Here is a 22,727-nt window from a genome sequence, read left to right on the forward strand (position 1 = left end):
GCAAGGACAAGGCACCAATTGCTTTACAATAGACCTTGATCTCTCTGTGAGAGGGACTATATAGTCTTGTATACGGTAGCAGAAGACTGTGCTGCTTCTCCCAATGGATCCTTTCTGGCATTACAGCTGAATAAAGGCTCTGCTTTATTCAGGGGTAACATGAGTGCTCTTCACTGCATGTCTGCAGAGCTGTTTTGAGCTCCTGCTTGCAGGGGTGCAACTTCTGAGCTTTGTGCAGGGCATTTGTGATGCTTTCCTAGTCCAAGTCAACTTAAACTTGTGTTGCTCCTGACACCTCATTGTCATAAACCCAAGTATTATCCATTGCTGAGGTCAGTTGTCCTTCTGAAGGTTGAAGCCTTCTGAAATCTCGACAAATACATGTTCCCAGTATCAGGTTTTAGTTTGATGTTGCTAATGTAGTAACTGATGACTTCATTGTTGATTTACATTACCATCTTTGTAGATGAATTTGTAGCATGTTCTCATGACAGTCCCCATCCATAACTTTAGCTTTAATTTTGTGAAGGGAGGAAATCTCTCACCATGGTTTCCAGGATAGGTATTATAAGTATTAACTGTATAAACTGTCTTAAGTAGAGAGCACACAAAAAAGTGTTCCTGAAGTTATCTTACTTTCTCTCATGACAAGTATTGCAGCTCTAGAATATTCACCCTACGGAGATAACAGCAATCTCTTTCAAGAGGAAAGAATAATAAGTCAAGGATTCTTCTGCTGTCAAGTTTGAGTAGAGAATAATAATTCTAGAGAAAAGCAGAAATTCTGGTTTCATTACTCAGCAAGCTTGACAGAAGGACTTTGCAAATCCCACTTTCCTTTTGAAGGCATCCTTTGAAGCTCAAGAGCTTCAGAAAACTGTTGATTGTGAGAGCTAATTTGACAAAATCAACAAAATGAGTGCTTTGATTTCTGGGATTAGATGTTACTGAATGATCTGGTTTCATGAATGCTCTTTACTGCTGGGAGAAAAGAAAAAGGTAAATCTCCCGTTGGTTAATCCCATTGTCACTGACTGTGTTGTTCCTTCTCTCTCATTCTACTTTCTCTGCAGCATCATATGGAAATACAAATGGCCTGAAGGCTCTCCACACCCTCTTTGTCATCTTTAGCTTGATGTAAGGCAGCGTGTTGCAGTCAGACACTACCCCTGACCTCTTCCATTCCTTCCAGTATTGAGGCTGGTGATGGTTTTGGGAAGGGAGCACATCGCTGTTTAAGTTTTTCTTTAAAACTTGCCCTTGCTGTAGCCTGGCAGAGGAGAGGCTCAGTGTGCTGAGGCCACTGGCTGTTGCTGATGTTGCCTCACTGGCTCCTTGCAGTGCCGTGTATCTGTCAGTCATCTTTTGTCTCATTTGGACTGTTTGTGCTTTGGGTAAGGTCTGTCCCATCTTTCATGGCACCACATGCAGTTAGACTTTTCTTTCCATGGCTGAAAGGGTACATTTAAATCAGTGGTAAGCTTAGCATGGTGCTTCCTTAAAAGTCAAAATCTAAGGGGATCTTTGTTCACAATTTACAGCATTCTCTACCTTTGGACCAGCCAATTTCACCTCTTCTTCTGTTCTCACACACAATACTGGTGTTCTTAGACTTTTCTAAACATGACTTTCTACCAGGCAGCACTTGTGAGCTTTCCATGGAGGGCTCCTGCCAGCGCCTGTGGCTCCCTGCAGCCAGCCCAAACCTGCAATTCTGCAGTTAGCTGGACCGGCTCCAGCAGAGCTGTGGTGTTCCATTTGTGTAATTAATACAGCTCCTAAACGATGGCTGCATATCTAAATGGTAGACCGTTAATGGCTCCAGGGACTTCTCGTGGCTCATCCTTATAAGCAACTCTTTAAGTTCCAAAATAAATGCATGATGAAGCCTTTCTTGTGACTGCAGGGTGACCTTCTCCTAAAAGGCTCTTCTTTGCCACAGCTGTGATCTCACTTTCTGTCAAACCTTCATATTTTAGTCTAACCCTATAAAACCAGGAAGTTAAATGCTTTTTGGCATGGACACTTTTAGTGCTCTGTCATCTTTCAGCAGCATCTGCTTCTGCAAATAGCAGTGATCGATTTTTGTCTTCAGCTGCCTGGTTTCCAAATCTTAAAGATACAGCACTGTGACTCTTGTGTTGAATTAATAGCAGATCATCTTTGGGAAGATGACACTGATGTTAAGCACCAACATTAACGAAAAGAAATCAAGTCATGCTGAGCTGATAATTGATTTGCTATAATGTCTTTCTGTCTCCAGAAGTGTTTCTGTTGGTCTTGCTGCATATGCACCCCTACTGAGATCACAGCAGCAGCTAGAGCCTCAGGCATCTTAAATCTGTATTCTGACTATTTTTAATTTTATCTCTTTTTTTCCCATTTTTTGTCAGTTAGCAATTTCTATTTTAATCAGTTCAAACTAAAACCAAACCAACACTAAAGATACAGTGTTACATGTTGATATGTAGAAATGTACTAAAATTGGTGACTAAATGTACTGAAATTGGTGACTAAAGGTTTCAAATGCCTTAAGTGAGTGCAGAGTTAGAGGTGTCTGACAGGGGTGTGAGGGATGTTAATCACAGCTTGGCAGGGACCTCTGAAGGGCATCAGTCTGCTTCCCTGTGCCATGTCTGGGACCAGTGGCTGCTCACAGCCTTGCGTAGTCATTTCATCCTTGCTGTGTTGAACAACTATTCCTATTGTGAAAACTTTCTTCAGCTGAGTTGCCCTTGCTACTGTTCAGATCCTTCCTCTCATCCTTTGCTTGGTGAGAGTAGGGCTCTGGTGGCCTGTTGAGGTGGGGACCACAGTGGAGCCCCTCCTGCTCTCCGTATGCTGAACAAACCCCCTTCCCTTCCACCTTCTCACCATGGCAGAGACCCCTTTGGTGTCATGACAACCTTCTGCTGCAGCCCCCCACCAGCTTTTTGGTCACTGGTAGGGTTGAAAATCCAGTTGTACTCTTCAGGATTATGAACTCACCACCACTGCTTCATGTGCTTCCTTCATCTGTTTCATTTCTGCATAAAAACAGACATTTTATTAAATAAAGCTTGGGTTTGGCTATGCCTTTCAATAACTCAAGTTGCCAGAGGAGAGGAACCTCAATCTATCTCACTGTTAGCAGCTTGATGCCAGTGCCAGCAAGAGCTGCCCAGAGCATGGGAAGGGATTGCAGGTCAGCTGAGGAGCAGCACAGAGGAATTCCATCCACTCCAGCAGCAAGTCAGCTTCATGCAGGATCCAACTTAAGTACCTATATGCAAATGTAGATAGAGTGCGGAATAAACAGCTGGAGTTTGATATCATTAGAGCATCATGGAGGGTGTGCAGTAACCCTGGACTTCAGGAGAGCAGGCTTCAGGTTTGTGCTTGGTAGAGTACAAAGCCCTACAGGGAAGAGGGGCCCAAGAAAGCTGGTTAATATTCAAGGATTACCTCCTCCAAGCTGAGGAGTGGTGAATTCCTGCGGAGAGGAAGTCATGCAAAAATGCCTGCATGAATAAGGAGCTCCTGGACAAACTCAAGCATAAAAAAGAATCCTACAGAGAGTAGAAGCAAGAACAGGTAGCCTGGGAGGAATACAACCCAAACCATTCCATGATTCTAGGATAATTCAGCGATGCTACAATAGGCTGTTGTTCAGTAGATGTAACCAGTTGTTTACATATCCTGCAGTTGATGAAATACAAGTTGGAGGAAATGAGCATGGTTGTTTCAATGACACTGAGTTAAGCTCTGGCATGAGCAAACAGCCTTTAAGAAAAAGAACTGGAGCAAAACACTTGTTTTCAGAGCCTCCTTCTGCAAACATTTGTTTTCAAAACATAGAGTACAAACTTGATAGAGATTTTCTTTCTTTCTTCCTAGGAAGCCTCAATTACTGAGACCTAGGCTGGCTGTGTATAGGTTAGCATCAGTAGTTATGAATCCCTCTATTGCTACAAAACTTGTTGGTATTAAACATTGCCATGATTGGCCATAGCAACTCTCCTCCTGCTTCCAGCAGGCTGGACTGCAGCAGAATCCAAGGGGTGCATTTACTTTGTTCTAAATAAATGTTTTATCACTTAGCAGTAATTGAATTGCTATTGTGTTTCAGTAATTATTCCCAACAGCATATCTGTTCTCTATTTCGTAGACATGTTCCCTGAGTGACCTTCACACAGCTTGGTTTGAAAGTGTCTTTCTTGATCTAATTCTGGATGATGAGGGGTTAGGTTTTGTTTTTTAAAAGAAGGGGAGCTGCTGTCAGGGATAGAATAATTTGTCTTTGCTCCAGTTGTTATGGTGCAGAATTGTAAGCACTTCAGTTCATGCTTGAGCTTTTAGCTGACCCTGGAGAGGCAGCACGATGCAGTGCTGTTTCAAAATGCATCATGACATTTCGTGCTGTGTAGAGCCACGCTTCTCTCAGTATCACAACCCAAATACCCTGCCAAGGTTTCTTACACTTCATGGAAATTTGTTCTCTAATGAGTCTATAGACAAATAACCTCCTAAAGTATCTCGTAGCTGACCAAGGAATTCTTACACTTGTCTGAGGATCAGACAGAGTCTGTCAGGGAAGCTCTGGATCACTTGATGGCAATTTTATGTGCAAGAGTAATACTCAGTGATTAAATTTTAATGGATTTTCAGAGCAGCTAATATTTTTTCAAGGGGAAGCAGTGCTGAATGCCCTCAGCGAGCAGTCTTGTGATAGCTTGCCTTCTCTACAAACTCTTGCAGGAGAGTCTGCATTATGCAGACTCCATGAGCCCATCAAAGGACAGCTCCATCCCCTGTGTGCTTATCTGAAGCTCTAAACTTTTGGGTGATTGCCTGCCTGATAGACTGTATTTATTTCAAATGTATGGCATTCACAGTGAACTGATTTCCACAGTCCACAATTAGGCTGTTCTGATGCCATTTTCTGTTAACTCTAGTCCTGCTTTCTGAAAATGATGGTTTCTGTATTGCCTAGGACATCCATTTCAAGTATGAGTAACCTCCTTCAGTGTCTAGAGAAGCATGTTTCATCAGAACAATATTTTACTAAGTACTGTCACAGTGCTTACTTCCATTATGCTCACAGGTTTTGTGAAGCATTTTATCATAACGAGCAGCATGGTGGCATTAAGCTGTGAGTAGATTTTAGCTGCATTTGCAGCTGTCATGGTGTTGTGGTGCAGCCTCTTAAAGCATGTTTGCTGTGCAAGACTGCCTCTTCATTTAGATTGAGACTCTTTACAAGGTATAAGCTGCACTGAAAAACACAAGCCAGGCCAGGTTTAAGTGTGAGTAGTCTGGGCAGCATCTGATGAACCAGTTGCACTAGTAAAGAAATCACATTTGGAGATCACAAAGAGGTTTGGGTTGGAAGGGATCTTAACCTCATCCAGCTGCAGCCCCTGCCACAGGCAGGGACCCCTTCCACTGGAGCAGCTGCTCCAAGCCCCTGTGTCCAACCTGGCCTTGAACACTGCCAGGGATGGGGCAGCCACAGCTTCTCTGGGCACCCTGTGCCAGCGCCTCAGCACCCTCACAGGGAACAGCTTCTGCCTAAGAGCTCAGCTCAGTCTCCCCTCTGGCAGGTTAAAGTCATTCCCCCTGTTCTGTCCCTATAGGCCCTTGTCAGAAGTCACTCTCCAGATTTCTTGTTGGCCCTTTTAGGCAGTGGAAGCTGCTCTCCAAAGTTATTTTGACTTCTCTGTCTCTCTTTGTACCATTACCCATTTCTTGTTACCACAAGTTTCTTAAATGCAGTCTGGAATTGAATGGTTAATCTATATATATAGCTTATTGGAGTAATCCTCTAAGAAAGCGTGTTCAGACTACTGACTGACTGTGTATAAAAAGAGAACAAGAAGCTTTGCAAACTAATTAAGCCTTTCTACCCAGAAGTACAGAACTGCTTCTACCCAAGGGGAGTTATGTGGTATTTGTATGGTAGACATGGTTTTGAAAGCCTCACTTGTGTACTGTTCTATTCATAAATATAAAGATGAGTTTCTGCTTGTAAAATAATGCTTTGTTAGTTTTGGATCTTTGCATATTTTGCAGTGTATGCAACCTGGCTGGGATGAAAAAACCCAGCCTCTCTAGTTGGTAGCACTTTAGTATTCAGTGCATGGAGCTTGGTCACCTGGTAGCATGATTTGATGGATGGATTGCAGAGGCCAAGGCCTCCAGCATTGTGATCACTTGCGTGGTGGGCTTTAAGCTTCCTTTTTCCAGTTTTCTTAGTGCACAGCCAGTTTTATTATTGAAAAAATAGTACTTTAGCCAGTACTTTATCAGTACTACGTGATTTAGTGTGTGCTAAAAAAAATAAAACCCCTTTTGGATATGATATTTATAACCAAAAATGTATTTTTCAAAACATTTGTTTAATTTTATTTTTCCTATTTCTAGGGAGAGATGAAACGATGCAGCCAGCCAGACCCTCATTCCTGGAATATTTTGAGCAGAAGGAGAAGGAGAATCAAATCAATAGCTTTGGGAAGAATGTGCCTGGCCAGACAAAGAATTCATCAGATTGGAAAGTACCGCAGGATGGAGACTACGAATTTGTAAGTCTATACTTTGAAATTCAATCAGTGTGACAATCTTTAAGAGTTTTAGTCAGAGCTGCTATAAGATTATTTCTTGTTTTGACAGACTAATGGAAACTTGAGGAGATTCTAATTGCTAATGCTTTTGGATGGGGCATTTTGAAACACTTACTTTCTTTAGGTATTTCTTGTTAATAGGAACCGGTTGTTACTTGTATACTTGTTTAAAAGCAAACAAAGGAACAAAAGTGAGGGTACAAGCCATCTTCCTTTACTTCCCAGTTACACATTTAAAACAAAAAAAAATAGAATTCCAGATGGCAGTTGGAAAATGCAAATCCAAAATGTGTAGTGTTTGACAAAGAACAGTGTTAGAACCATTGAATTTCCATGTTTTTCTCCAGCTTTGGCACTGGGCTTTGTTCTGTTATATAAACATCAAACTTGTCTTCATTCTTGCAGATCTTCAGTTTCAGTCACTCTAACTTAAGGTTCATGTGGTCAGAATTTTGAGGAACTTTTCAGAACTCCAGAGAAAGGTTTATTCTTCATCAATGTGATACCATTCTTTTTTATAAGGATGGAAAATTTCTGTTTGGGGTTCAGAATGCAGGAAGATTCATGCTCTGCTGAACACTGCTCCCTCCGCTGTTTCTGTCAATAACACTTCACTGCAAGCACTTTGTACTTCAAGTGTGTTGTGCACCTTTACAATGCCTGTTGGTGTTGCCCGTGGTTCAGGTTGTCACACTGCATTCAGTAGCTGGCGAGATTCACTCCACCTTTACAAAGCAGTGTGGAAAGCAAAATCCCGCTGCTAGTCACGACTCCAGGAGATGCTTTATTTTGAGGCTGGGATAATAGCTGGAGCCTTTCATTCTCTTTGTGCAGGTTGGATAGACTACTGCTGTTCCATACGTTCTGTTGTCTGTGCTGCTGCATCTCACATTTTCTTATTTAGACTGAAAGGACGGGTGGCTGAAGGACCTGCTGCATTCTCTCTCTTGTAGCCTGCTGTGGTTTAACCCCAGCCAGCAACTAAATACCACACAGCCGCTCGCTCACTCTTTCCTCCCTGTCCCACGTGGAATGGGGAGGAGAATTAGAAGAAGGTAAAACCCCAGGGTTGAGATAAGAACAATTTAATAATGGAAATGAAGTAAAATAATAATAGAAATAATAAGAATCATAGGAAGAAGAGAGAAGGACAAATAGAATTCAGGAAACACAAGTGATGTACAACACAGTTGTTGACTACCTGCTGACCGATGCCCCTGAGAAGTGATCAGTGGCTCCTGGAAACATCCTCCCAGTTTCTATGCTACCTATGACATGCTTGTTATGGAATATCCCTTTGGCTAGTTTGGGTCAGCTGTCCTGGCTGTGCTCCCTCTCAGCTTCTTGTGCCCCTCCTCACTGGCAGAGCATGGGAAACTGAAAAGTCCTTGGTTTAAAGTAAGTGCTACTTAGCAACAATTGAAACATTGTGTTACCAACATTATTCTAACACTAATCCAAAACACAGCACTGCATCAGCTACTAGGAAGAAAATTAACTCTGTCCCAGCTGAAACCAGGACATAGCCCTTTGCTCCATGTGTCTTTAGCCTGAAGACTTAAAGTCTCTGCATAAACGTGTTTTGCATATGTAACCTGCAAGCTGCCTGTGTATCACAGGGTCTGGGCCAAACACGATTCCAGTCAAGTCAGATATTTCATTTATCTCATTCACCTTACATGCTGTAACTTAATTGAATGATTAACAATTATCTTTTCAATGTGTGATGTTTCCCAGGAAACGTCCTGGGTTTGGACTATCTTAGAAGTCCTTTGTAGTCTGCAGAAGATGGCCCAAGGGAAAATTTGCTGTAATTATTTTACTTTCTAATTTGATTGATAACAAGTTTACCAATTACCCTTATTTCCACTGAGTACAATGTGTTCCACCCTCCATACCATGAGCTGTAGGTCCAGGCTGTACCCAGCGAGCAGCACAAGCAGAGGGGATGACACAGGAAAGGTCGGTGCCATTCTAGCAAATGGGACTTACATGTATTTTTAGAACGTGTGAAGCAACTGTTTAAAATGCACGTGGCCTTGTTTTCTGATTTCCATTAGCACTGAAGTATTGCCCTGTGCATAGATTACCAGTGCACTGCAAGCAATAAAAGCAAGCAATAAAAGCTAGCAATAACTCAGGCTTTGCGTCACCTTTGTTTAGTAATTTGTAGGAATTTCACTTCCCAGCTGTATTTATTCCTCCAGTTCAACTGTGTATGAATATCCCAGCCTGTCTTGCATGCAGATTTAGTAACAGAGCTACTCTCTTTTCTGTAGGACAAGAAAAATGTATGAAAGCAACCTTTATAAATACACATGGGTATTTGTATAGCTCTTATCTGAGGGTTAGCAGTAACTTCACATTGTGTATTCAGAATTAAAACTGGGTATTTTTCCCCTTTGGCTAAAAATGTATCAATTTGATGGCTAGTTCTGGGTAAAAGTCATGTTTTTTAATGCTGTATTAATTGAAAGCCTCAATGAAATAAGCTTTGTGGAATGAAAAAAAAAACATTAGGTACATCAAGTCCATCTGTCCTAGATACTCCTGCAGCTATAACTTACTTCTGCATTGTCAGAGTGGGAAGGTTTGAGCAGACTTGGTGGAATCTGCAGGGTTCCAAGTGGAGATGAGATCAGTGAGATTCTGGGTGAATACAAGTTCCTCCTGGGCCATAAGAAATTATTGAAGTATTGTTGCTTTGTTCTATTGCAGACTAGATAAATATGCCTTCTGTATTCTGTATTCTCTTCTGTATTCCACTGCCTCCGATGTGACTTGCACCTGGAGTCTCCTGTCTTCCAAAAACAAAAAAGGCAATACTAAATTACCAAAAATTTTTGCTCTTTTCCCCTGTGGGAAAACCATTCGACCTTTTCTTCACATTGTTTCTCTGAAGCAGGCAACTAAGACACTCTTTATATCACAATGGCAATGCCATGTTAGATGGGGGTTAGACTGAGTCAGCCCCATCCACTGTGGAGCTGAAAACCCCAGAGATCCTGTTCTGAAAGGTGATGAGCTCCGTTACTCCAGACGTGATGCTCTGGCTATGTCCTGGTTGTGTCAGAGGTGGCATAAACCAGTGTACTTCCAGCAGTGTATTTCCAGCCTTGGATTTCTGAGGCAGAAATTATTATTAACTGTTCAGTCAATGCCTGATGGTGTTAATGTTTATCCCCTCGTGTATGAACAGGGATCTCGAAAGATTTAAGCCCCACTTGATTACAAAAAATGTTTTCAGGAACATTATGGTGTATTCAATATGGGAGGGGAAAATACGAATTATTGTCAGAAATTCTTGCATTTAGGAAGAGTATAACAAACTCTAATATGAAAATGCTGCAGGGGTAGAGTGTTAAGGGACAGGCTGCAGTGTATGTGTAATTCCTAATTGCCATAATCAGATCTCAGGATTTTTGTAGCTGAATTTCATTTTGCCAGTGAGCATTAGTCACATACTGCTGCACAGACTTAAATTAATAATGCCAGAAGATTTGTTTGGACAATGTCCTGCATTTTTTCACTTTAATCTTTCAGTAGTACTGTAATACACAGCAAAATTAATTGTGCAGTGTTTCCTCCCCTTAGACACAACAAACCCTTTGCTTATTCCTATTTTAAAAGCCTTTTAAATGCTCTGAGCAGGTTCTAATATCACTTGTGGCTAAAGTGGGATCACTTCTTTTCTTCTGGCTGTGCTTGAAAGGCCTTCAGTCTTGCCAAACCTATTGTAGCACATATTTGTGGGTCATCCAGAATGTTGGGTATTATATCACTAATCATTTCGCTGAAAGACTATTTTGTTAGCAAATTAGCAGGTTCCAGCCGTTCACGGCTTATGGCAGCTATGACAGTACTGAAACCTTCTCAATGTTATTTCATTCATGTGGTATCCCCTGTGACAAAAATGAGTGGCAGTAGAGACCCTGTCAAGCTTGAGTTTTGCTATCATGATGCAGCTGCTGAGTTTTTAATACCTGTAGTGTTGAGTTTAGGATTTTCTGTAACTCTGATTCATAATTTCTCATGTATCAGTGAATCTATGCAAATTAACTATCCTAAGGGCTTGTTTGGATGTGGAGTCAAATAGGACCTAACTTGTAACAGACACTAGAACAAGAGTACTGCAGGACATCAAGTCTTCTTGCAGGCTTTACACAAGCAGTTGAAGCTGTTTGCTCCAAGGCTTTTTTGATTCCAGTACCTGTGTATGTGCCAACCCTTCCTGGCCTGTGCAGTGCAGCCTGTCAAGAGCTTAATTGGTACAGGCACTTCTGCATTGTATTCAGCTGCTCTTGTTATCTGTGCTTCACTGGAAGAACACCAGGTGACAGCTGAGCTTTTGAAGGGAGGAATTGCCACTCACCTGCAGGACCTCAGTGGAGAGCTGCAACCATCAGCAGATGGCAATCTCCATCCTCCTGCTGCAAGTCTGGGTAGGAACCTGATATTCACAAACAAGGTTCATGTCTCTTCCCGAAGAAGTACCCTGGTTCCTTTGCAAAGACCTTGATTTGCTTGCATCTGCTAAGTCTTGGTAAATGAGACCTTTCCTTTTTCTTACAGTTATCAACAGCCAGTGTTTTGGGTCTTTTCTTCTCCCTCCTTGGCTCAGTGAAGAGGGTCTGCCTTCACAGGTGGAGCAGAACTTTGGAGCAGGACTTTTTTCCTTACAGTGTATATTCTTGAGAGTGTCAGGGTTTGCAGAAGGGAGTAGACAGGGCAAATTCCTCAGCTTTCTATGGAAGGACGGTGGGAGCCGGCAGTTGTCATTGGCCTTTGTTCACAGTTCAGTGTGCTGCAAGTGAACCTGTGTTTCAGCTCTTGTGTTTCCATGCTCCAAGCGCTATTCTCTGCACTAGCTCATCTTTTTAGCTCCCTTTGAGAAGTGTCTCTTTGGCTGCTGATGGGAATTTCTTTGGACAGGAAAGATTGGTGTGATTTCCCCCAGTTCCAAAACAGACTTTAACACTTTTCAGTTCACAGTGTCATCTGTTTCTCTACTGCTGGGGAAGAGCATCCTGCAGGCAGTAGAACTGTTGCCTCTCAGATTTTTACAGAGCAAAAGAAGGAAGATGAGCAGGAGGTGTTAATTGTCTCTAATTGGAGGGAAGAATGAAGGTGCTGATCTGCCACTTTTGCCAGGGCTGCACAGTTAGAGCCCTCTTGTACAAGCGACAGTTTTATCTCCACCTCACCATCTGCCAGAGATGGGCAGAGGAAGGACTTTGCTGAGTTCCAGGAGCAGGAGGGAGGGCTGGGTTTGATCCCACAGCTACAGATCTCTTTCCAGTAACCAGTTTTCTAGCCCCTTGCTTCCAAAGTGTGTGGGCCCCAGCTTGCTGACCTCCCTGAGGGTTGTACTCCTTAAAATTGATTGGGTTTGAAATGAGGTGGTTTTGTTTCCAAAGTGTCTGTAGACTGCTTATTGTGGTCTTTGGGTTTGTTTAGGAGCTCTTGCTCCAGACAGTTCTTCTTTACACAGAGCCCTGCCAGAGGCTCCTTGGAACAGGATGCTGTAGGAGTTGGATGGTTCACCAGCCAGGGGGACAGGGGGGAGCAATAGAAGCATATTTCACAATTGCAGTTAGTTCAAGTAAGAGACAAATGCAATCGTCTGACAAACTGTTGAAGCAAAAAATCAAGAAAACACTTAAATTTTAATAATGTTCAGCTTCCTAAAGTATATTCATATCTTTTAGAGTTACTGAATTATACCTACTGCAAGAGTTGCTATTGCGACTGCAGCCTCTTTTAAGTAACTTTGCATAGCTCTATGTCCATTTATACTTACTTGATAGGAAAATATGATGTTTTTTGTGTGTCTGTAAGCAGCTTGTAGGCAGAGCTTTTAACAGCTACTACTTTTTTACAAGTATAATGGAAATGAAAGCAAGCTTTCCTCTAACCTGAGCAGAGGTATGATTCTTTTCTTTGAAGCAGTAAAGGCAAATAGCATTTTCTGTTTTCTGAGTCAATGTTTAGTTATCCTGCTCTCATCTGGGATATACTGGTTTTTATTAACATTACTTCTATGCTTTTACTTAGTAGTTTGAAATATTACATTGGAAACAAAGATTTTAAAATAGGTAAATAAGTAAAAACACTTCTGATATCTTTGCCATCCTTCAGAGAATGTTCAGTGTGTTAGCCTAATGGTGTCTTCAGCTTGTTCAGATGAGCAAATGGCTCCTGGTTTGCAGTGAAATCCTGAATGTGAATCCTTCCTCTTATAATTAGAAAAAATGGGTATTAATGTGATAGCAAGAGACTGAAGTTCTTACTGAAGAGCTTATAGAAAGCTTAATTCTTTCAAAGCAAGTCAGATCACATTAGGATCATATTGTATTTGTGAGTCTGGTGGTAGACACCAGCCTGACACTGCGTGGACCACACCTGATCCGCAGAAGCAGCCTCTGGTCTGCAGGCACTAAGAATGCCAGCCACAATGGATCCCTGCAGGCTGGAGTCACAGCCAGCACAGCACAGGGACTTGATGCAGTGATTGATGCTCCATACACTGCTCAGCCTTGCCATGAGTCTGCAGAAGTTGTGGCTGGTATCATGGTGCACAGTGTTGAGTCTCTTCCATCACACTGCTGCTTCCCCTGTGCCACTATAGAACAACTACAGTTCAGTACAGGTGTCACAGCGTATTTCTTCTCTCAGCTCAAGACTGTGGTGAAGAACAGCTGTGTACTGGAACCATCTGTTTCCTTCATTGGAAATGATTTATGGGGATGGACTGTTAGAGGGCAGGTGATTTATTGCTGATCAATAACAGTAAACACATTCTGCTTTACAATGACCGTGGTGTCTAATTTATTGTATTCTGTCTGTGAAGGTGTCGTTTGTCTTGTGAACAGCTTGTTGTCTCCAGTACCTGGAATATTCAATGTCTTTGGTTTCTCTGAACATTCATTTGGATAGCATTTATTAGCAATCTAATATTGATGCTTTATAGCTTTACTAGCTTTTGTTCTTGTGAAAGTCCGATCGATTAGAAACTTGGGAATATTTTCTGTATAGTTGCAGTCTTTGGAAATGATGGCAGACTAAATAATTTGCTCTCATTCTGCTGGAACTGGTCTTCAGTCTTTTTTAGCAGTAGGAGGAAGGCATGCTGAGGATACATGAATAAGGCAGATGCTAGAAGAAAAGTACTTGCATTACATGAGTAAGCTGCTGTTGTGTGACTTTTTATAGTTCATCATTTTATAGTGTTTCCTGATTCTACTGTGATCCTCAGAGCTTTATCTTCTTTTTACTTCTGTCTTTTAAGCAGCTTGGTAAAGGTGTCAGATGCAGGCCTCTACACTAAGCTTTCTGTTCCTCCTTTCTCCCATCCAGATTACACAAGTGAATAATCTGAGCTGGTTACTTAAGACTCCAGAAAGTCTCTCTGCATGGACAGGAGCAAAAAAAGCTTTATTAGAGTGTGCACATTTGCCAGTCATTTAAATGGGATTACTTGAAGATCAAATATTCTTGGGACTTCCATTGAATTTATGAAACTGGGCATACAGTCTTTATTTTCTAAGAGAGCAATTTGCTCTGACCCTTGTGTGATGAAAGAAGAATGATTGTTCCAAAACTTCATTTCAATATGCATAGTTCTGCATAGAAAGAAAAAAAATGTTTGGTGAAAATAGAGCTTTTCTCAATAATGTTTTTTATGAGACTAAGCCAAACACTTTCAGCGAATCTTCAGAGATTTCTCTGGCCAAAAATTTCCTCCCTTCATCTGTCATGAGCTCTCCTTTTTCCCAGCAGTGGATGGACTAAAATTACTTGTCAGGCACTGATTTCTTCCAGTAGTTTTACTTTGATCATAAAGAGGGCTTATTTGCCAGGGCATTCATCAGTTTGAGAGATAAAGCCGGATCTGGGGTGGCTGATAGATAGCCCTGTCTATGTGCTATGCAACTAGGGCAGATTCTTAGTTGGGAAGCGAGTAAACACGAGGAGATATTTTTTGTGCTGTGCTGAATCTAAAATAAAGCTTGCTTTCAATGGAAGAGCATTAAGGCCATGGGGGGGGATGTCAAAACCATATTCAAATAAAAAGACTATTTTCTTCTCACAACAGAAGGCAGTCCAGGATAGACCCTTTTCAAACCTGAAACCGTACCCCCATGGTATATTCTGGTAATTGAGGAAGATCTTGAAGTACTGTGTAGTACCTAGACGTAATTTCCACTGTGAAGTATGATTTATAAAGAGCGACAGGTTTTGTGATGTTTTATACATTGGTTTTAAATGTCACCTGCCTTGATTCATAACATTCATGTCCCTTAAATGGATTTCCTTTTTTTTTCCTTCAGCCATCTGCCAAGAATTTTGAAAGCCCTGCTAATTGTTTGTTTTTCTTCTAAGCATTACCCTTTCAGCATATTTAGTGTGTTCTTCCCAGCAAATACTTTTAATTTGTGACAGCTTTATGAAAGAAAATGGTTCATTTTGTCACTTTGTAATCAAACATGCAGTCATTTTAAAAACAAGCCCAGGAACAGCTTGCTTATCTCTTATTGTTTGTTAAGTGGCCTTGAATCTTTTGTAACATTTGCATGATGAAGACACTGTGAACCTTACTGCAAACCTCATCAAATTCATGGCTGCTTCAAACCACTGATGTGATTTGCAGCAAGCTCCATGGATGTAGGTTTTACAAATGTTTCTAAATTCCCTTTATAACAACAATAAACCCCCCTTGAAGATACCACCCTTGGTTTTCAAAATCGTTAGCAATAGTTGAAATTCAGAAAGGGAGTTCAGTGGCTTCACTCTTCTATCTGCTATGGAAAAGAATAGATTTCTGCTCTCTTCGGTTTGGTAACAGGGTCATTGCTCACCACCTGCTTTTCAGTTTGGCACATACTGACATTGATTGCAAAGCACTTACTGCCACAACCTGCTGTCAGATTTTCATTTTCTGCTATATTTTTGTATATAGCAGGCCTTCTGTGACATAAGGCTTTTAAAGGAAACTTTCGGTGAGTGGGAAGTAAAATGAGTTGCTGTTGTGTTGAATTGCTTAGATCGTAACCCTTAATGGAGACTGAAATAATGTAATCTGAATCAGCTTCATCATGAGAGTGCTCGAACTTGTAAATTCCACATCCAGGACTATCTTTGAGGCCCCGTTCCTACTGTTGCATTTAATCAGCTGAGACATTGACTGAAAGTTTTGTGGATGAACTAAGAGAACTTCACCCAGGGCCTTTGATCGTGGGATTTGTTCCACCACCACTGTATGTTTAAGGTCAGGCTGCAACGTGTGTTTCTGCTCTGGAAGAAAGGGAAGAGGAATTAATAATTGAAGGTGATACATTGGAAAAATCTCTGAGCGTACTGAATTCTTTAGAAACCCTGTTTGAGCCTTGTTATGCCTTGAGATCTGTTTTCAAGGCTGGGTGTGTTCTTGGCACAACATCTTCCTTAAAGAAAGAACACTGCTGCTCAGACAAGATCTGTTTGAAATGCTTCTAAAATCTTCTTGCAACTCATCTGTCAGCACAAATGTTTGTAAAGGGTAATGTAGCTTACAATGGCAATCTCATCCAGGTTTTTCTCATCTGTAGCAAAAAGTGCTGCTTTGGGGGACCCTCTGCATCAGGAGCCTGGTGGGGCTGCTCTGGATTACCTCGTGGAGGATGGAGTCTTTAGACTATAAGGGAAAAGCCTGGGGATAAAGTCTCCATCAAGCCCCTGTGAATACTGTCCAATGGGCAGGGTCTCATCTGGACAAGTGTCTGAAATAAGGTACTGTGGAGGAGCAAAGTTCTACTTTTTCAGTAGAAAAAGTAGTGTTTTGTTCAGGATAAGTAATCCTGAATAAATAAATTTGTTAATCCTTAAGTGAGTAAAGCCCTTAAGATCAAGGGAGAGAGGAGGATGGGGTATACCGGATTGGAAGGAAGCTCCATTACAGACCCATGGTCCCCTCCTAGCAGAACTGAGTTAAACCTCTCAGATTTATAGAGGATTTTATTTGATTTAAAGGAATCAGCATTTTCTGACAGATTGCTTTTCTTAAAGAAAGATTAAAACCCCACACTGGTCAGCTGTGTACTTTTCATTGAATCGTGCAGCTGCCAGATCTTCAAAGCCCAATGCCATGATTTATTTTAGCATGTCCAGAGGTATTTTGGTACTCTTACTTAAGAAAATTAAAAGCATAATCACTTAAAGAAGGCCAAAAAACCTCTACTGTGTTTTTCCTTAATCGAATCTCTGGCAAGCAAGTGTTTTTTTTATACGCAAGTGATGCTCCTTTTTTGCTCTTTTTTTACTTTTCTTGTCCAGACAGGCTGACCTTTTAGTTTGGTTTCTAATTCAGTTGCTGAAAAAAGCCCCAATGAGATAACTTGTCTTTGTGGTTCCAGGATTAGTCAGCCACTTTCTAAATCCCCAAAGGATTTTTAAGATTTGGACTCCTTGAAGTTCAGTGCTGCAGAATAACACTGACACAACTTGTCATTTCCTTTGTTTAGATTAAGTGTGTGTGGTACTTGGGAGGATTCTGTGAGTGAATAATGTTATTCATACTCATAATTGATACTAAGGCTAAAAAAGGAAATCTGATCTTGGATCTTGGAAGATTAAAATGCATTTGCTCTTTCAATTACTGCTTTTTTTAAATGACCACTTACATCAATGATTAGAGCTTTGGATGGGTTTTCTTCCTTAATATAACCTCTGTACAATGCTGAGAGTAATAATAGTAACCAGAGGTTATATGGTTGTGCTGGCCATAACACCAAAACTTCTTGAGCCTTTCAAGGATTACAGTAAGGATTACTAAAGTGCAATTCTTGGCTAAGAGCAGCTCAGGGATGGCAGCGTTATTGGTGGAGGCTATGGTCTTCCTGCAGTTGTGCAGCCTCTCCTGCTCTGTGGGTAACCACTCTGCATAATCACTGCATAGTTATGTCTGGGTAGCCAGAGTGGCCAAACAGATCTGGATGTTTGCTATAATCCTCTGAAACTGGTTCCGGTATTGGGGAATTTTCTGATCTCTTGCTAGCAGCAAAGATTTCCCCTTGACATCCTGTCAAGAAATGGGGAGAAACCTCCTGATTGTGGGGAGGGTGAGAAAGCAAAGCAGCGGCATCTCTTAGCTGGTGAAGGAGCAGTTGTGTGTCTCTTCCATAGCAGTTATAGGAATTAGCTACTGAAAGTACACTTGAGTTCTTGCTGAACCAGCAGGATCAAACATGATGAGTGCAAACATAGCCTGAAACAAGAGATAGTTGAGTAATAAAACTATGGCTGATCTGGCTAAAGAGCAGTGACCTCAACAGCCACTGGTGAGTGAGACTCCATCAGTGGTACTAGTGCTGTGAGCAGCAGTGTCCCAAATGCAGGGGCAGCTTCCCATGCAGCCCGTCAGGCTGTGACTGTGTGGCAGCTTGAGAGAAGCCTTCCCAAGCTAGCAGGATGCTAAGCTGAAAAGAGAGGGCTTGGCAGTAGATCCTCCTGCAGAAGCAGGACAGAGGGAAGTTTCCAGTATAGATGTGATCTCCATGGTGTGTCTGGCATGAAGGAAAATGGCATACGTTGCCTTCCAGTAGTTCTGCAGGAATAGTACAGATACAATGGTCTGGTATCATACAGCTTTATTTTAATCAAATAAGCAGAGCTACATAGAAAATATCTAGAATCTTTACTAGTATCGTAGTAGTAAGATGCTCTGCATTTCTGAAAGTAAGGCAGAGCTAACCCAAAAACATCATTTGAGAAGGCCTGGGTCTCCTCTGATAAAACTCTCCATTAAAATACTTCTTTCCAATTCAGCTAGAGATCAGACACTGAATGTGTGTTAGTGTCCATCTGTCCTCCGCAAAACGGGACGTTGTGCTTGTAGTCTTTTATCTGTTTCAGCTGCTTGACTTGCACTGACTTAAGAGTCAGCTCTAGAGCGTGTGATGATGTAGTTGAAAGTTGAGTGTTCTTTCTTTGTGGGAAGTCACCTGCTGTCAAGGTGAGGTGGTCTGAAACAACTGTCTCCAGATGTACACTGACCACAGCCCCTGTTGGCTTTCTCTGGGAAGTTCTAGCCACATTGCTGTTTTGACTTGGGCTGGGTGCTGCAGCCCATGATGTGTTTTGCTAGCACATTACCTAAATAATTAAGATGCATTAAAAGCAGAAGCTTGTGCTGCCGAGACTTATTTTTCAAGTCCTTTGAAAGATTAATATCTGTATATTTAATCTTGCATGAAATCCCATAGTGAGCACATTTCATCCACTGCTTTCATAACAGTGAGGAACTTTAGACATGCTGAAATGCTAGAAGGGGGGAAGTCAAAATAATTAGAGCTTGTGTCGGCACTGGGGTTCATTCTGATTTACTGTAGCCCCTCTGTAGCATGGCTGCATAACAGATTGGTAGAGTTGTAGGGACCTGACAGTCATGATGAAAAAGTGGGTGGTAAGTGCCTCTATGTTCTTACATTCTGGCGTCCCTTGCATTTCACATCTTGTAGTGAATAAATAGTTAATGCCTGCTCATGCATTACATCAAGGCCTCCTTATGCTAGAAACATTAAAGAGAACAAGGCACTTAATTTTTAGATCAGTGATTGAAAGTCTGCCAAATGGTATTGAGCCAGCATTTCAGGAAAAAATAGAATCCCAGAATCATAAAATGGCTTGGGTTGGCAAGGACCTTAAGGTTTTCCAGTACCAACCCCTCTGCTGTGGGCAGCCATGCCTCACTCTAGACCGTGTTGCCCAAGGTTCTGTCCAACACTGTTCCTGCCTTGAACACTGTCAGGCATTGAAGCATTTACCACTTCTTTGGGCAACCTGTTCCAAGGCCTCACCACCCTCACAGTAAAGAACTTCTTCCTTTTGTATCTAACCTGAACTTCCCCTGTTTTAAGTTTGAACCTATCAGCTCTTGTCCTGATGAAGAGTCCCTTCTCCATCATCCTTGTAGGCCTCCTTCAGATACTGGAAGGCTGCTAATGCTAAGGAAATGCCAAGAAAATGCTAAATGCTAAAGAAAAAAAATGGCTTGCTATTTCAACATCAATTTATATCAGCATTTTCAAGACCTAAAGTCTGGTGCACTACTTAGCATGAGAAATCACCCTCTGCATTTAATTTTGGCCAGAGAAATTGAATGCTTTTTTTGCTGGTTTAAAAAAAGTGCATAGTACTATTCAGTAATCTGTTCCCTCAGTGTATATTTGATACGAGCATTTAATTGTTACTGTGTTTAACCAGTCTTTCAAGTTACAGAAGGCTAACTCCAGAATAATCTCAGTTCTTACACTTGTCAGAGCTCACATTCATGAATCCTTGAGATTTGACACCTCTCCTTAGCTTATGGTCTTCTATAGCACCCATGCACTCCCGCATGCTGCAGGCTGAATTATGCTCCGAGGTGGTTGCTACAAATAGTTGCAGCAAGTGGCATCCAATGGGTGACTGCCTCCCAAAAATAAAACTCTGCTTGAGGAGGTGATAGAAGAAAAGTTCAGAAGTTGAGGTGGATGCGCATCAAGCTGATCTGCAGGATCGTGGCGAGGAACTACAAGTGTGCCCTTGGTTTTATCGGAAGGGAAGCATCTTGATAACATTGCTGATAGCCAAGGTCAAGTGAAGTGAGAGTTTAATCAGTCTCTTCTGTCAAGAGCCTCCCATCCCAAAGGACATCTGAACACTTAATAGACTACTTGTAGGAATTCTGCTGTACTTATCTCTGGTATGTAGCCACTTCTGGTGTCAAATGTGATCAGTTGCCTTCTGTGAGGGGCTCAGATGTGCTTCCATACAGTTGTAGACCCAGTTTGGTTGGTTTGATTTGGTTTTGTTTTTCCAAAGTTGCGTCTTTCTACTTTATTACAGGGGTAATATTTTCCATTATCTCTAGCAGCAAATTCCTATTTGGCATTTAATGTTTAGCATAGCTTAGGTAACTTGGTTTGGATAAAAACCCTTCTCAAGTCATGTTTAGGTTTTGCTTGTCTAAATACGCACAACTAGATGAAAGTTGTGCTCCCTACTAATATGACTCAAGATGCCTTCAGTTTCTTTGGGGGGCTTTGATCACTGGGCATGCAGTCAAGAACTGACAGATTGCAGCATAAAACTAGGCAGAAAAGGAAGATATAACAATAAAAGCTATGCTAAATAGACAATGAATTTGTTTTGTCTTTAGTTCCCATCTAACTCATGTCTTTTCTACTAAAAATTTGTTTCCCAGTGTAGCGTGGGAAGCTGCAATTTTATTACTTCTGTATTTTAGTCTTCAAACTCCCACTGCCCCTTATGAAGTGATAATTGTTAAAGCCAGTTTTTCCAAAGGCTATTTAAAACCTGAAAGTTTGACAGCAAGTTATGTTAAGCAGTAAGTGCCACCTGGAATATTTGAATGAAAGGCAGACAGACTGCTGCAGCTGGGTGTTCCCCTTCTAAAAAGCCACAGGCTACTAGTGGTAAAGGTGGGAGGATATTCAGAGAACACTCTCTGTATGTGGAAGACAAGTGTTTGAACTCAGATATTATGGTAAAGGGGTATGACTGGAGGGCTGAGGAAAGAGAGAACAACTTCCTAATTTTATTTGCAGGATCTGCAGTACATCAAGACTTGAAAATATCCTCCTCCTGCAAAACTGTGCAAATCCTTCCACTGTGAGGAAAATAACCTCATCTCACCCATGTCATATATATTCCAGTTTTGTTCCAGAAGCCAGGATCCATCTGCACATTTGAAAGATGACTGTAGAGCAACTACATCCCCACCCTGGAAATGGAGGGTTCGCGTTTGCCACAAGCTTCAGGACTTCAAGATAGTATTTAAAATCAAAGCCCAGGTAGCATGAAACATAGCAAAGGTGCGAAGAAAAAAGGCTTTGTGCTAAATCTAGGGATCAGATTCAGTGTCAGCAAGAGGAAAGTTGCAGGAGGAACATGTTTTTCACTTGCCCCAAGATAATATTTTTTATTCCTGTGCAGCTGGTAAGTTAGTGCTCTGCTGAAACTCTTTGTTGGGCGAGAAATGTGTGAAAGCTGCTGGGAAACAGCTCTGTTTCTATTTGATGCTCATAATTCATGCAGCAAGAGGATTTTGCTGGCAGTGTTTTTTGGTAGAGAAGCAAATAAGAATGGTAGCTGAAGTGACTTGGGGATTACTGGACATTGTATTAATATCAGTAGAGCAGACTGGTCTGGGGCAGTGGTGACCTTGTACTGCTGAAGGGCCATTGAGGGACTGGAGAAGTATGGTAGGTTCCAAACTGGTCAATCTATAGACCCCACTATAGGAAAACCAGGTATGAGTGCACCTCAGTGTATGGGCTGTGGGTACAAGAGAACTAAAACCATTTGCATTAGCTTCCAATTCAAAAAAATTTCACTTATTTGTTGTTTGCTTTTCCTGAGGACAGGGAAGGGCTGAGCTCATTCTTTAGGCTTTGTGTTTTGCAGTGGATCTTGTGTGAAACATAAATCTGGCATGGTCTGTTTAATAAGATTGTGGCAGGTTTTTAGACTGCCTCTTGCTCAGGACAGAAGTGCATAGATATAAATTTAAGACCATGGTGCCCTTTAGTATTGAATATGTGGCTCTCTCTAACATGTCTGCAGAGAGCCTTTATTTATTCTCCTTTTGCTGCTTCGATTTTTGCATTCGGTAGAATATCATGTTGCAGTGACATTTTACCTGACTATAACAAATGCTTTCTCCCTATTTTTAAAACACTGATTTGAAACGATGGCAGCTCAGAAGTTGCTGAGGTGAACGTTGTTCAGTGGAGTCGTTATCTGCAAGTCTGAAATGCTGGCAAAGGGATGTCATGAATAGCTTACGAGTCTGCTCCTTTAGGAAGAAATTGTAGATCAAATGATCTGTTCCTGATTTGCCATCATTACTGCATATGCATGGAAAGGCTGTAGGTTATATCTTTCTGAAGGATGTAATTATATATGTCCATCTGAATGACAGTAGAAATCATCAACATATTAAGACATGATGTTGCTGTCAGTGGTGTTTGCAGCCTAACGAACAGCGAACAGCTCATGGTGGTGAGGTTTTCAGGTGAACACTGCACCTCTGGTGTTTGTCTTCAGTTGGGCATTTTTACAGAGTTAAGATTGTTCTCAAAGCCTTGA

General features: G+C 41.5%; 1 protein-coding gene across 1 annotated transcript in view; it reads left to right on the top strand.

Moving 5' to 3' along the window:
• The window catches only part of STK4 (serine/threonine kinase 4), a 47,473-nt gene that overhangs the window by 17,999 nt on the left and 6,747 nt on the right, over positions 1-22,727 (top strand). Inside the window, exon 10 of the mRNA XM_034067091.1 lies at positions 6,403-6,560. Within this exon, the coding sequence (XP_033922982.1) occupies positions 6,403-6,560 (158 nt within the window). The remainder of the gene's footprint in view (positions 1-6,402; positions 6,561-22,727) is intronic.

This window comes from Melopsittacus undulatus, chromosome 10 (assembly GCF_012275295.1).
Source record: "Melopsittacus undulatus isolate bMelUnd1 chromosome 10, bMelUnd1.mat.Z, whole genome shotgun sequence".
NCBI classification, from domain to species: Eukaryota; Metazoa; Chordata; class Aves; order Psittaciformes; family Psittaculidae; genus Melopsittacus; species Melopsittacus undulatus.